This window comes from Rattus rattus, chromosome 16, assembly GCF_011064425.1.
Source record: "Rattus rattus isolate New Zealand chromosome 16, Rrattus_CSIRO_v1, whole genome shotgun sequence".
NCBI lineage: Eukaryota > Metazoa > Chordata > Mammalia > Rodentia > Muridae > Rattus > Rattus rattus.
This window is the reverse complement of record NC_046169.1, coordinates 41600550-41613656: the sequence shown is the minus strand read 5'-3', so window position 1 is coordinate 41613656 and position 13107 is coordinate 41600550. Positions and strand designations below refer to the sequence as shown.

The 13107-nt window shown below is 54.4% G+C and overlaps 1 protein-coding gene across 1 annotated transcript in view; it reads left to right on the top strand.

Annotated features, from left to right (window-relative positions):
* Hps4 (HPS4 biogenesis of lysosomal organelles complex 3 subunit 2) overlaps positions 1–11982 on the top strand; it is a 30281-nt gene extending 18299 nt beyond the window's left edge. The window contains exons 8-14 of the mRNA XM_032886284.1: positions 541–613; positions 2705–2741; positions 3248–3344; positions 3752–4523; positions 8459–8591; positions 8969–9077; positions 11464–11982. Of these exons, the coding sequence (XP_032742175.1) occupies positions 541–613; positions 2705–2741; positions 3248–3344; positions 3752–4523; positions 8459–8591; positions 8969–9077; positions 11464–11635 (1393 nt within the window). The 3' untranslated portion in view covers positions 11636–11982. The remainder of the gene's footprint in view (positions 1–540; positions 614–2704; positions 2742–3247; positions 3345–3751; positions 4524–8458; positions 8592–8968; positions 9078–11463) is intronic.
* Positions 11983–13107: the final 1125 nt, after the last annotated feature.

The window sequence follows — 13107 nt, the reverse complement described above, 5'->3', positions numbered from 1 at the left end:
CCAAGCTGGCTTTGAACTCACAAAGATAGGCTGCTTCCAGAGTCCTCGGATGAAATTCACGTGCCAAAGGGTCCAAACCCCTCTGCGTACCAACTGCAGAGATAGAGGCCCTTCTACCTGGCTTTTAGCTATGCCGTGGCCAGCACTGTGCCAGGCTGTCCCACACTGCACTTGTGTACAGACACACATGCTGATTCCCTCTGCTGTCTGTGCAAGCAGACATAGCCCCAAGGACCCATGCAGTGTGGGTGCTTTTGTTTCTGTTGGTTTCTGACAGTCTCACTGTACACACAGCACCGGCTGGCCTAGACCTCAGAACAGGAGCTCCTCCCTCTGACGCAATGTGTGTCTTTGTGCTCTGAGTGCTTGGTACAGTGATTGTTTTCCTGCCGAACAGAAGATTCACGGAGAGTCCACCCCATGAAATTCCTGCCAGCTACACCCTGAGACCCTCCACGTCCAGGGACATTGGCATCTCCGGAGCTCAGAGGTCCCAACACTTCTTCTTATGGCCTTCTTGTCTCTGTGTCTTACCCTCAGGATTGTGAATTCCCAGCTGCCACCTTCCCTCACTGCCAAGGTCCTGCTTCATCACACTGTAGCTGCAGACCAGGTATGGTATGGCCATGCAACCTGCTGGGAGGCTTACCAGAACACTCACCATCCAGCGTGGTGGGGCAGATTCCACGTGGTAGACAGTCTAGGGCACTTCTTCACTGAATCTGTCACAACTCTTCATCTGTTGGTATGGTCAAGAGTAAATGGGAGAAAAAGCAGGCACTTGCCCTGTGTGGTGGGCTTGGGCACTGGGTCTTTCAAGCCAGGCAGAGCTGTGTGCATTCAGCTCCCATTAGCATAGCCTTGATGGCAGTGAGCACACTGTGAAGAATACATCCTTAAGTAGACAGGAAAACTGCTGGCCATGGCGCTGTCTGCTTCTTATGCCGGCCCTGGGAAGCTGAGGCAGGACAATCGTGAATGCAGAGCTACCCTGGGCTACATGCTAAGACTCTGTCAAAACCAGACAGAAGGAAGGAAGGAAGGAAGGGAGGGAGGGAGGGAGGGAGGGAGGGGAGGGAGGGAGGGAAGGAGGGAGGGAGGAGGGAAGGAGGGAGGGAGGAGAGCTAGCAGCCCAGGGAAAAATTGAGTTCATGTGCAGTCATTGTGTTTGTATGAGGAGCACACACAACCATCAAGAATGAAATTGCCCTGGGTTGGGGATTTAGCTCAGTGGTAGAGCGCTTGCCTTGGAAGCGCAAGGCCCTGGGTTCGGTCCCCAGCTCCGAAAAAAAGAACCAAAAAAAAAAGAATGAAATTGCCCACAGGCAGGTGACTTAGTGGTGCAGGCCTTCAATCCCAGCCTTCAGTACTCCAAAGGCAGAGGCAGGCAGAACTCTGTGCGTGTGAGGCCAGTCTGGTCTACAATGCAAGTCCAGGACAGCTAGAGCTGGACAGTGAGACTCCTGTCTTGGGAAGGGAGGAAGTGCCCGGGCAACAACAGCGTAAGCCCACAGTTCTCACTACGGTTGCCATCTTCCCTCTCCTGCTCTACATAGAGGGTTGAATTTCTGATCCCTCTGCCTCATCTCCCCAATGCTGAGGCCCTAGGCTGAGCCACAGGCTTGTCTTGTTTGTGTGTTTCTGTTTCAAACACTTCACTGGCCTCTCTCCCACCAAGAGAGTGAACGGCTGTGTGGAGCCTGGGAGGTTGATGGCTTCCTGTGGGTGGTGCGTCTGGAGGGCCACCTTCATGGTTGGCGTTTGGGAGCTTTAAGGACGATCCTGTCTGTCTCCCTTGACTCAGCTTCTGGGAATCCACACTGAGGGAGGACAGGGTTCCCATACTTCTAGTAAAAGGAAAGCACCATGTGGGACTTGGCTGCCCAGAGGTGCCACAGGCTCTGGCTGCCGCTCCTGCTGCTGCTGTAGGCTCTGGCTGCTCCTGCTGCTGCTCCTGCTGCTGCTGCTGCTGCTGCTGGCGGCAGCCATCAAGCTGCTGCCCAGTGCAACAGCGGTGGTCTGTGGCTGGGACAAGGGCTCATGGCCCTAGAGTGGAAACACTTTCTCACCTGTACAGGGTGACTACTAGTTTCTAGTCTGTGGCTGAGGGTCAGCTGGTTTGCATGAATTGCCGCAGACTTCCTCAGAGATTTTTCTAGTCCTAGTCAGAGATTTTACAGTGAGTGTAATTGCTTATGCAGTTGTAAATGGAACTACTGAATTTTACTAATGCCTCAAAGTAATAAAAGGCATTTACTTCAAGGGGAAGTTCCCAGGTATTATTGGACTGTTAGCTTTAGAGTAAGAGATTACATAAGTTTGTTTGTTTATTCAGTGTTGCTGGGGAATGGACCCCAAGACCACTTGAGCTTTGCCACTGGGCTGTGTTCCCAGACTCTGTGGCTGTGCTCTACACTGGGTTCCCAAAGGTAGATTCGAGTGGGAACCCTTGCTCTGGACTCTCATGGGAGACACTTACTAGTTCTGAGCTGCTGCTGTGAAGCCTGAGTGGGCCCAGTTTTTGCCTCCTCCTGGCCTCTCAGAGCCAGTGGCCCTGCTCCATCTGCTGGGCTCTTGGGCCAGCCAGGGTCATTCCAGCTCCCTGGGCTTGGCTGAGTCCTGTGAGCAGACGGCGCCATGAGTTCTTGACGGTTATCAAGAGAGCGTGACGTCTGGTGCCAACCTAAGCATATGCTTGTTTCAGAGGCCGCCTGGAGCAGGAGCTGCCACACAGGAAACAGGTACGTGCTGTGGTGGGCAGTGGTGGGCTGTGGTGGGCAGTGGCGGGCTGTGGTGGGCTGTGGCGGGCAGTGGTGGGACTGCCTTCCTCCTGGGTGAGTCAGAGAGAACTCAAGCAGCTCCTGGGTGGATTTCCTCCATGTCAGCAGCAGGGTCTAGGACGGCTGTAAGGACAGTTGGCCTGCAGCACCTTGATCTTTAAGGACATGGTTTGGGGCATGCCCCCCTGTGACTCCATCCCGTGACATTGCTTAGTTCATGTCCAGTGTGTAGTGATGGAGAGAGAGGAAGGAAGCTGGTGTCCACCATCTCTTCAGGGTGAAGTGGCATCCCCAAGGGGCTCTGGCCTCATTCTAAAGCCTCATTTGGCCGAGTCCTTAGCAAGCTGGAAACCGTTCTTACAATGCGTCTTGTCTATGTCTCCCATCTCCCTTCTCCTCGCTGCACTGCAGCTCTGGGCCAGGCCGGCCTCATTCTGTGGGCCCTGCCCATGTTGCTTTCTTTGCAGGAACAGCATTACCCCCTGCCGTGCAGATCACCCCTGTTTTCCTAAGTGAGGAGGAGGTGGCCAGCCTCCATGAGTTCCCAGTAGAGCATGACCCTCGGTAGGTTTGGGCTTCCCAGGGGCTTCTCACAGTGTGGGTTCCTCCCTTGTCTCCTCCCTGACTTGTCCGGGTGTTGATCAGCAGTGTCCTGGCATCAGGGCATGGAGCAAGCTAAGTGTGGACTGAGTGTGGAGCCAGGGTCTCAGGGGCCTTGAGCTGTGTGTGACTTACTATGTGACCTTGACCACCTCTGGTCGGTGATTCTGGCCTCACGGTGGCCAGCCCCGAGGACCAGTTATTGTCTCTCTTTACTTTCCTTGTTTAACCACTGTGGCATCTTGAGCTCTCTAGACACAGACATACACTTGCCATCAATGCCTGTGCCTTTCAGAGGATCAGAGCCTCAGTGTCCCCATGGAGGCCTTTGTCCCACATTTTGCTGATGTGACATCTCTTCTGTTTGCCAGACTGGAGGAAAGTTCATTTCAGTGCCCTCCCTGGGATCAAAGCACCCCTACTGGGGCGGAAGATGCCTGGACATCAGCCACCGTCCTGGAGCCCACACCATGTGGTGGAGGACACTCACCTAGGCTTGAGCAGGAGCGTGCTGGGCCCACAGGACTGTGCACCGAGGCCTGTGACCGGAGCTCTGATCTCAGTGGCAGGCTGCAGAGGGAACTGTGTCTCTCCCAAGAAGAACTGGACTTGTATTCAATGCACCTTTCTGAGGCTCAGGACGCATTCCCGCCTGTGCCTGCCTCGGGTGATCTGCAGGCTCTCTGCACCAGCCGGGACGCCCCTACACTACCTGAAGACACAGCCATTTGCAGCTGCCTGGACCCTTCCCCTCTTGAGAGGCCACCCGAGGACGGAAGCCTGGAGGCGCTTGCAGACCTTCCCCTCACCCATGGCCACACCCACGTTCCTGGCACAGAACCTCTCCCCAGCAGCAGAACTATGGTACTTCTTCCCCAACATCCTGAGGGTGTGGAGCCCGGTGTGGAGCCCTGTGGGAGTGGAGCTCAGGACAGACTCCCAGCCCTGGCACGCAGTTCCCACTCGGCTGACTCTCAGGGCCCTAGCCCCTCTGCAGACAGAATTGGCTTCAATCCATCCCCATCTGGGCCCCATGCAGGGCTCATGCCCATGAACCTCTACACTCACAGTGTGAACGGACTAGTGCTGTCCTTGCTGGCCAAAGAGACTCTTGGCAGTGATACTGTAGCCATCGAGGAGGTGGTGAGTGTCCCCTGGCTCCTTTGTACCCTCACTTTCCCCTAGAATGTGGACCAGCCAGTGCCCACTTCCCTGAGGTGCCCACTTCCCTGAGGGCGTGTAAGCCACACATGCGTCACATCACTGTAACCACACATGTGTGATATCATTGTAGCCACACACACATGACGTCACTGTAGCCACACATCCTTGACATCACTGTAGCCACACATGCGTGGTGTCACTGTAGCCACACATGTGTGACATCACTGTAACAGGCAGACAGGCTCTGGGCTTTTCCTTTCCTGCTTCCTGCTGGAGCCCAGGTGTTGGAGAAGGTAGAGCTGAGTGTGAGTGACAGCTCCTCCCTTGGTGCCATGTTTCCAGCAGCAGTGGTCAGCTTCCCATTCTGAGGTAGCAAGGCCACACGGGCAAGGCCAGTCTGCCCAGCTCCTGGCTGAGGCAGCACAGGCACTGCAGCGGCATCAGTGTTGTGAAGCACATGGCAGCCTGGGGTGGGGGCCTCACGTGGGGACTTGGTGCTCCTTCCCAGAGTACATTTGGAATCCAAACTGGCTGTACAGGCTCTGTAGCTGGTCTTGGCTACTTTGTGGGTTCTTCTTTTTCCCTCCCTCCTTTATCCCCCACCCCCACCCCTGCTTTCACTGCCTCACACTGGATAGGAGAGAAATGAGGGGAGAGTGGAGAGAAAGATACAGGGAGAGGGGGAGGGAAAGAAAGAGGGGAGAGAGGGGGAAGGGGAGAGAGAGGGGAAGAGAGAGAGATTCCTGAATCTAATTTCTTTCCTTTTGTTTCTTCTTTGAAGATAGCTACTAACAAACTACAATCCGCCCTACTAAGTGACCAACACCCACCCACCCCACCTCTTGGGGCCTTCACATTTCTCTCTGAAAAGTACCAAAATTCCAAAAGTCTCATGGCTGCAGAAATTATCTGCAGTAGACAAAACCATGCTTTTGCTAGAGCACCAGTCAAGTCATGGTCAGCTGCTGCGGACCATCCGAGCAGCCCCACATCTCCACCTGGGCAGTTTTATAATATTTCTGTGCTTTTTTTTTTTTTTTCAAACCAGAATTCCAGAATTCTCAAAAATGTTGCTACAGGGCTGTTTTTGAATAACCACTTTCCTGAAGCAGTGAACTGAGCTCTAGGGTCTAGGCTGGCAATAGAGTTGCCATGGTGACAGCCTCACTGTAGTTGGCAGGAAGAGAAGTTGCTGAGGGCAAATGGTGTTCTGGGGCTCCACTTGTTTCTCTTCTTAAACCCACATTATTCTGAGGCAGTCTCATTGGCATGCAGGCCGTGTGGCCCTGCACTAAGGAGCCGGTCACCTTGGAGCCAGGACAGGCTGCCTGGCACCTTCTGTTCCACAGACCCTGCCCGCAGCCCAGAATGGAGGCTCTCTGTATGTCCTCATTTCATGTGGCCGTGATAACATGGCTGCGTCCACCTCTGCTTTAGTGTAACAGAGGGTACTGGCTGCCACTTCACACAGGGCAGCCCTGGGCCTTCCTTCCCCTCAGATCTCACTGTGCTGGACCTCAGGAGTGTTGCCTTGAAGGCCTGGTGTTTGGATGCAGCAAAATAGAATCCTCTCTCTTTGCCTCTGCCCCTTCTGAAGAGACCCAGCCCAGGCTGCTTTGGGGAGGGGTGGTCTGCATGTTATATGTGTTTGATGTGTCCTGGAAGGCAGGCCCCACAACTCCTTCCTGGGAAGAGAAGTCATGCAAGAGGCAGGTCTAGAGTTCCCCCTGCCTCTCACTGCCCTGCCCTCACTTCTGTCCCCAGCTTAATCTGCCCTTGCAGAAAGGTTGGAGGGGGAGAGGAGCAGGTTCAGGCCTCTGCAGCCTCCACTGTGGGAGGTGTCTGTCAAGGCCAGCCACAGGGTGCCCACCACAGCCTCCAGCTTACCTGTGCTTGTTGCTGGTTAGCCCAGGAAATGGGATGCAGGGCATGGGAAACAAGAGTTATCAGTGCTTTCTGGAGGAGAGAGCTAAGAGCTGAGCAGTGAGCTGGTCTAGAATGGATTTGAACCACAGACCCCAAGTCAGCTCTGTAGGAGACCTTTCATTATTGTCCCTGTCTTAGACAGAAAGTGCATCCCTTGGCTTCGCTGTGGCTTTCCTGCTGCTTTCTGGAGGCAACCAGAGTCTCTGCAGAGTGGTCCCATAGGATGGTGGATGGAGGCACAGCCCTTGGAAGAGGCTGAGTTCCTGTGGATCTCTCAGGGCTGGCAGGAGGCGGCCCAGGGGGTGATTGGGAAGAGAACGGAGCTGTGCTGTCGAGGGGAAGTGCAGGAGGATCCCACCAGGCACTTAGCATCTCTGGGCCTGGCTTTCAGCCCTGCACACATGATAGTTACATGGACTATGGATTTCCACTGCATCAGGGTTGTGTTAGAGGCGATGCCCACTTGAAGTCAGGGTGGGAGCACCTAGTGAGATGCTCAGTGGAGAAGCTTCCTATCTCAACCAAGTAGGCTGCGTGCACACTGCTCCAGCCCACAGTGCTCAGTCACCCGCCCTCAGATGCAGTGTGGACTGAAGTCAGATGCCTCCATCTCCTCGGGCCATTCCAAGATCACGCTGCGTATCCAGTCGGTGGGCTTTTTATTCAGGTACCCAGAAGGCAGGCATTCTCAGTTTTGCAAGCTCTGCAGCTTTGTGTGGTTCAAAACCAGGCAGTGTGACCTTCAGTGGCCACCCCGTAGACTCATCACGTGTCACAGTAAATACCGTAACAGTTGCTGATCAGTACACATGCAGGTCACCTGTTGTACCCATGGCAGCACGGAGTCATCAGTGAGAAGCCTCCTCCACAGGTCAGGCCTTGTGCTGCTCTGTGGTTAAGCAACTCTACCTTGACTGCAAGCTAAGCAGAACATTAGCAGGAACAGGATACAGTTGGCTCACTCTCTGGTCCACTTTCCTCTCCCTTGTCAGCAACTTGAAGTGGGGTGGCTGTTATCAGGTCCCTGAGGTCCAGAAGGTGGGGTGTGGCTGCGTGTTGAGCTCCCCTGGGTGTCCCAGTGTCTTTCCTACCCTCAGGCACATACAACTTTCAAACCTAGGCTCGTTCGTTCATGTCTGCTAACCCAGTATTCGTGAGCTCCTGACCGTCAGTGGCAGAGGTGGCTCTGCCCGTACCTGCTTTCTCAGCTGTGCCCTCTCGGGGGAAGCCAGTGGCTCAAGTGCCTGGCACTGGCTGTGTTCACCCAGTGGCTCACTCTCTGAAATCTGTTCACACACTCCTTCCTTGCTGGAGCTCCGAGAGTGTGTGGCCCCTTCCTATAGCCTTTTCAGCTCATGTCCCTCCCCAAGCCCTGAGCACAGGCCACAGGACCAGCATTCCTCTGTCTTCTGGAAGCTGTACTTGCTTCATGGGAGAGATCAACTCACAGTGAGCCTCACCCAGGCCATGCTGGTGCTGGGGAACACTGGAACACCAGGCCACCATTACTGTTAAAACAGACAGTCCCAGAGTTGGAGAGACAACTTGGGCTCAGAGCTGTTCTTGATGCTTGTTCAGAGGCCCTGACTGCAATGGCAGCACCCACAGAGGACAGTTCAGTCACCTGTAACCCCTGTTGAAGGGCACTGTTGCCCTCATCTGAGTTGCATGTACACCACATACCACATGAAGAGAAGGGGCCGGGGGAGGGCTGGGGGGGAACACCTATAATCCAAGCAGTCAGGAGGAGGAGGAGGCAGAAGCTTTCCACAGGTTAGATCGGCCTGGTCTTCACAGTGAGTTCCAAGCCAGTCGGCTCTACAGAGAGAAGGCCTGTCTCAAACAAACAAGCAGCAGATGAGTGTAACGATCTTTTAGGAGACAGTGCCTGGCTATTTTTGCTAGGTGACCATTGAGGCATTATCTAGGTGTTTACCTTTCAACTGTGACCAGGTCCAGCCTATGACCCACTCCCATCCCTTCTGCAGTACCACAGCAGCCTGGCATCACTGAACGGGCTGGAAGTCCATCTGAAGGAGACACTGCCCAGAGATGAGGCTAGCCCCACAGGTAGCACATACAACTTCCTGCATTATGACCGCATCCAGAGCGTACTCTCAGGTAAGGGACAGGTACAGACACCAGCTCCTCGTGGGTGGGGGGAGAGCCCAGCCCCAGTCATGGCAGTGCCACAGCACATAGCATACAGCACATAGCACTCTGCCAGGCAGTGGCCCCTGAGCTCACTGACACACGTCCTTTGCGCCTTTCTTGTTGCTGTTTCCCCAGTGAGAACTCACCCGCGGTAAGGAGAGCCCAGTGAGGAGCTGGTGTGGCTTGCAGTGGGGCTAGCAGTGCTTTCTCCCAAGGTAGCGGTAGGGCGGTAATATGGACTGAGGGCCCACACTCAAGTTCCAGCCTCACCCCCCCCTCCACTCAGGACTGGGCACAAGGAGTCAGGCAGGGCTGCCATTCACCACCTCTGTCTCCTCCTGAAGCCAACCTGCCCCTGGCGGCTGCTCCCCAGAACCGCCGGTTTCTGCAGGCTGTCAACCTCATGCACTCCGACTTTGCCCAGTTGCCTATGCTGTATGAGATGACCATCAGGTGAGCCTCTGAACCCCTCTTCTAGCAGCCCCTCACAGTTCCACTCACTGGGGTACTTCCCAGGCCTGGTTGAGCCCTTTGGAGGCCATTCTTCCATGCTTGTCTGGGTCAGATTACGATAATGGCAGTGCCCTAAGTCCTCGCCATCACAGAGGGCAGGGCCGCACCATTCCTGAGGGTGGGCCAGACAACACTACGGGGTTCTAATTACAAACAAAGCTCACTGTGCAGACATTTCTCCACTGCCCATCACCCACAGAGCCCACCTGTGGCACCATTCGGAGGCACTGCTGTCTCGGTTCCACTATCTGTGACTGACACCGACAGCATGGGCTCCATTTCCTTCCTGTTGTCATGCTACCTAATCTTCAGGTGTCTGTCACCATCTGTGGATTATTTCTGAAGCCGGATGTTTAAACAAGCTGTCCTTTCTCTCCATGCTTTCTGAAGCTAGCGGAAAGTCAGGTACAATAGATGGCTGGAGGGAGAACCTCCTCTGCCTCTGTTGGCCTGTGGCTCTCGGAACTGGCCACGAAAGGACTCTTCACTCATTCAGAGTGAGAAATGTGAGCACGTGTGGGGACAGTGACATCCCAGGTCACTCTCTCACAGAGCAGAAGGCCAGGGTCTGACCCCAGGCCTCCATGGCTGTGCAGTGTATGCTCTTTCCCCACAGGTCGCAGTAGCGGGGTGAGAACTGTGGGTCTGGGCTCAGTGGGGCACACAGAGCCTGCCACATGGATGCCCGCCAGCTGTCTGGCCTGGTATCATCTGCTGCTGGTGACAGCTGGCAGCCTAAGTGTGACTTGCATCTGAAGCCACTGCTCTGGGATGTGGTGTGCTGAGTGTGGCTGTGGACAGGGAGTTGGCAGCAACCGTATGTTGACACCTGCCCCACGCCAGCTTCTTAGAGCCAAGAGGGTTCAGTGTGAGCTTGAGCCCAGGGCAGGTGTATGCTGGGTAGCTTCTTACCACAGCAATGCGGACACAGCTCCTTGGCACATAGACCCCTGTGGGTTCTAATAAAGCCAGGGGCTCCGTGCTTGCCAGCAGGAGGGCTGGCATTGCCCCCCAGGAGTGACTGGGGAGAGGGGAATTCCTACCAGGATCCTCCCTTTGAGGCTCGAGAGGAAACTTCTAGATGTCTCCGGGGGCTTAAAACCCCTCATCCAACAGGAGACAGCTGAAGGACAGAGCCCTAGCAGCCCTGACCCCACTATCAATAGAATTAGGGAAGCTGAGTCTTGGTGGGCTTGAGGCAGGAAGAGTGTAGAGGCCAGGGGGACCAGGGGGAGGTTGACAGGTGAGGATCTCTTCTTGGATCCTGTGCCCTGCCCGGAAGGACTCAGCTGAGACACAGTTTAAGATGAAGTTTACTTCACAAGGTGGAGAAGTTGGGGCAGTCTCTCCTGAAAGTGGGGGAGCATCATAGTGGATGCTGATTGTGGGGTTGTGTGTGTGTGTGTGTGTGTGTGTGTGATGTGACACAAGTGTCTGTGTGTGATAGGTATGTGAGATGTGCACACATGTGTCTCTGTGTGATATGCCTGCATATGTCTGTGTGTGTGCACATGCATCAGTGTGTGATGTGTGTGCGTGTGTGTGTGTGTGCATATGTTTTTATGAAGGTTAGAGGACAGCTTGCAGGAGTCGGGCCCCACTTCTATCATGAGGTTTCAGGGGTGGAGTTGAGGTTGTCAAGCATCCCTCTGGCCCCATTTTGTGGATTTGTAAAGGTGTTCTTATGAACTTTATGAGATTGGTGTCATACTCAAAGGGTAAGGTAACCCTTTTTTCTCCCCAAATTTCCCCTTTAGGGTATTTATTTGCAGGTTTTAGGGAAAGATCACAGGGGTGTGGGGGATCAAACCTGCAGTGCAAATGATACTGGTGTGGTGGATGTTGACCCTTGGGCAGTGTGCATGTGTGTGGGGACACCTCTGTCCTAGTGTCTGAGCAGCATGGCTTCAAGGACACGGTGCAGATGAGCAGCAAGCTGTCAGGAGCTCCGCTACCAATATGCAGCTGGGGTTTCCTTGGTTACCCAACACCTACCCTCTGGAATCCCTATCACAGGTCCTCCTCTGTGCAGCGCTCCATCCCTCTGTCAGCCTGAGAGCCCAGGTTTCCTGCTTCCTGACAGGCTCCAGGCTCCTTGGCTGGTGGGTGGGACAGTCCCTCCTACTGTGAGGAGTGAAGGCCCAGAGCAGGGCTCGGGCTCTGCTGCAGCCACCTCAGACCCAGAGCTGAAAAGACAAGAAGACAGTTGTTACCCAGGCTTGAAGGTCAAAGCAACAGTCGAGCTACAGCAGGCATTAGTGGTGTCGGGGTGGCCAGCCAGGGCCCCCAGCCACCCCTGAGCCATTGTCCTGTTTCCTCCCGATAGGAATGCCTCCACAGCTGTGTACGCCTGCAGCAACCCTGCCCAGGAGACCTACTTCCAGCAGCTGGCACCCACTGCCCGCAGCTCTGGTTTCCCGAACCCTCAGGATTGTGCCTTCAGCCTCTCGGGCAAAGCCAAGCAGAAGCTGCTGAAGCATGGGGTAAACCTGCTGTGAGCTGGGTGCAGCCTGTCTGCTGTCACAGGGCCGTGTCCCCAGTGCTAACGGTTGTCTCCAGTGCTAACGGTCTGCTGTCACGGGGCCGTGTCCCCAGTGCTAACGGTTGAGCAGGACCTTGCTCTTCAGTGGCAGCTGCATGAAACTGAGTGGGCTCAGGTTCTGTCATGTGTGAGTGACTGGAATACAGTGCAGAGCAGGCTGCAGGCTCAGGAAGGCAGCTACAGGAGTCTCAGCTGACTTTACTTGAGGTACCCATGGTGCTTTGCAACCTATGGTGCTGAGTTCCAGGTTTATGAAGCAGATTCCCAAAGGTTCAAAAATAAAATGACCAAACTGAGCTCTGAGTAACTGGCTAGCATTTATTTCTGTGACAGAGTAAAGGTCAGTGTGGACGCGGAGTGTACCTGTGCAGTCTCTTTCATTGCCCCTTCTCCATACAGAATTCTAAAGTCGCCGTTAGAGCACAGAGCCTCTGCATAGAACCCATACACACAGACCTGTAGACTGACCTCACCTCAGGTGATGGGCAGCACCAACCCCACAAGCCTGCTGTGCAGGGAGTGTCTGTACTATGCTGTAGAGACTGTGCATGGTGGCGAGATGGGAATTCTTTCCCCATATTCCCTGGCCTCACAGGTACAGAACTCATGGATCTGGAGGGCTGCCTGTATGTTTCCCCATGGTCTGTACACACCAGTGTGCTTGTCAGTGGCGATACACACCACAGTGATCTCCAATCTTCCATGATCGTCCTGCTTCCAATCAGGCACAGGTATATTGATCTCCGCCCCTGACCAGTTCTGGAAAGAAACTCGTTCTGAGTTTGTTGCCAGTTCTCAGGAAGCCTCATGATGAATTTACAGCTTGTTCTGACAGAGGTGCACTGCATAGCATGCTCTCCCTTCCGCTAACTGGTGCTAAGTCCTGGTGCTGACCTTGGTGAGCAACAGCCTATGGTATGGCTGGAGTTCGGTACTCAGGAGTGCAGAGGCACTGAATCTTCCTGCTCGTGGCACTACCAACTACCGTGTTTGAGGATCCTTCCAGAAAACTATCTCAAGGAATGTCACCGGCCTCCCTCTGCCTTTGCGTGACACAGAGCTGTCTGTAAACCATAGCCTCTCCCGTCCACCCTAGCAGGGTGACTTTGAACCCACCGGTCAGTGCCTTCTACTAAAACAGCTGATTTTAAGGACCAGTGCTGGGCAGCTGAGTGCCTCCCATTAGCTTATTCTAAATCCAGTTGTAACAGAATGAGGTATGGCTTGAGCACCACTGGGTGAGAAGCCCTGAATGGAGGATCTTTTAAAAAAATCCTCGGGAGCTTTTCTATAAGTCAGGAACACCGTCCCTCTTCAGCATGGACATCTCGAGTGGTTAGTGTGTGTGTGTGTGTGTGTGTGTGTGTGTGTGTGTGTGTGTGTGTGTGTGTGTGTATCTGTGTGTTTGTTACATGTGTGGAGGACAGA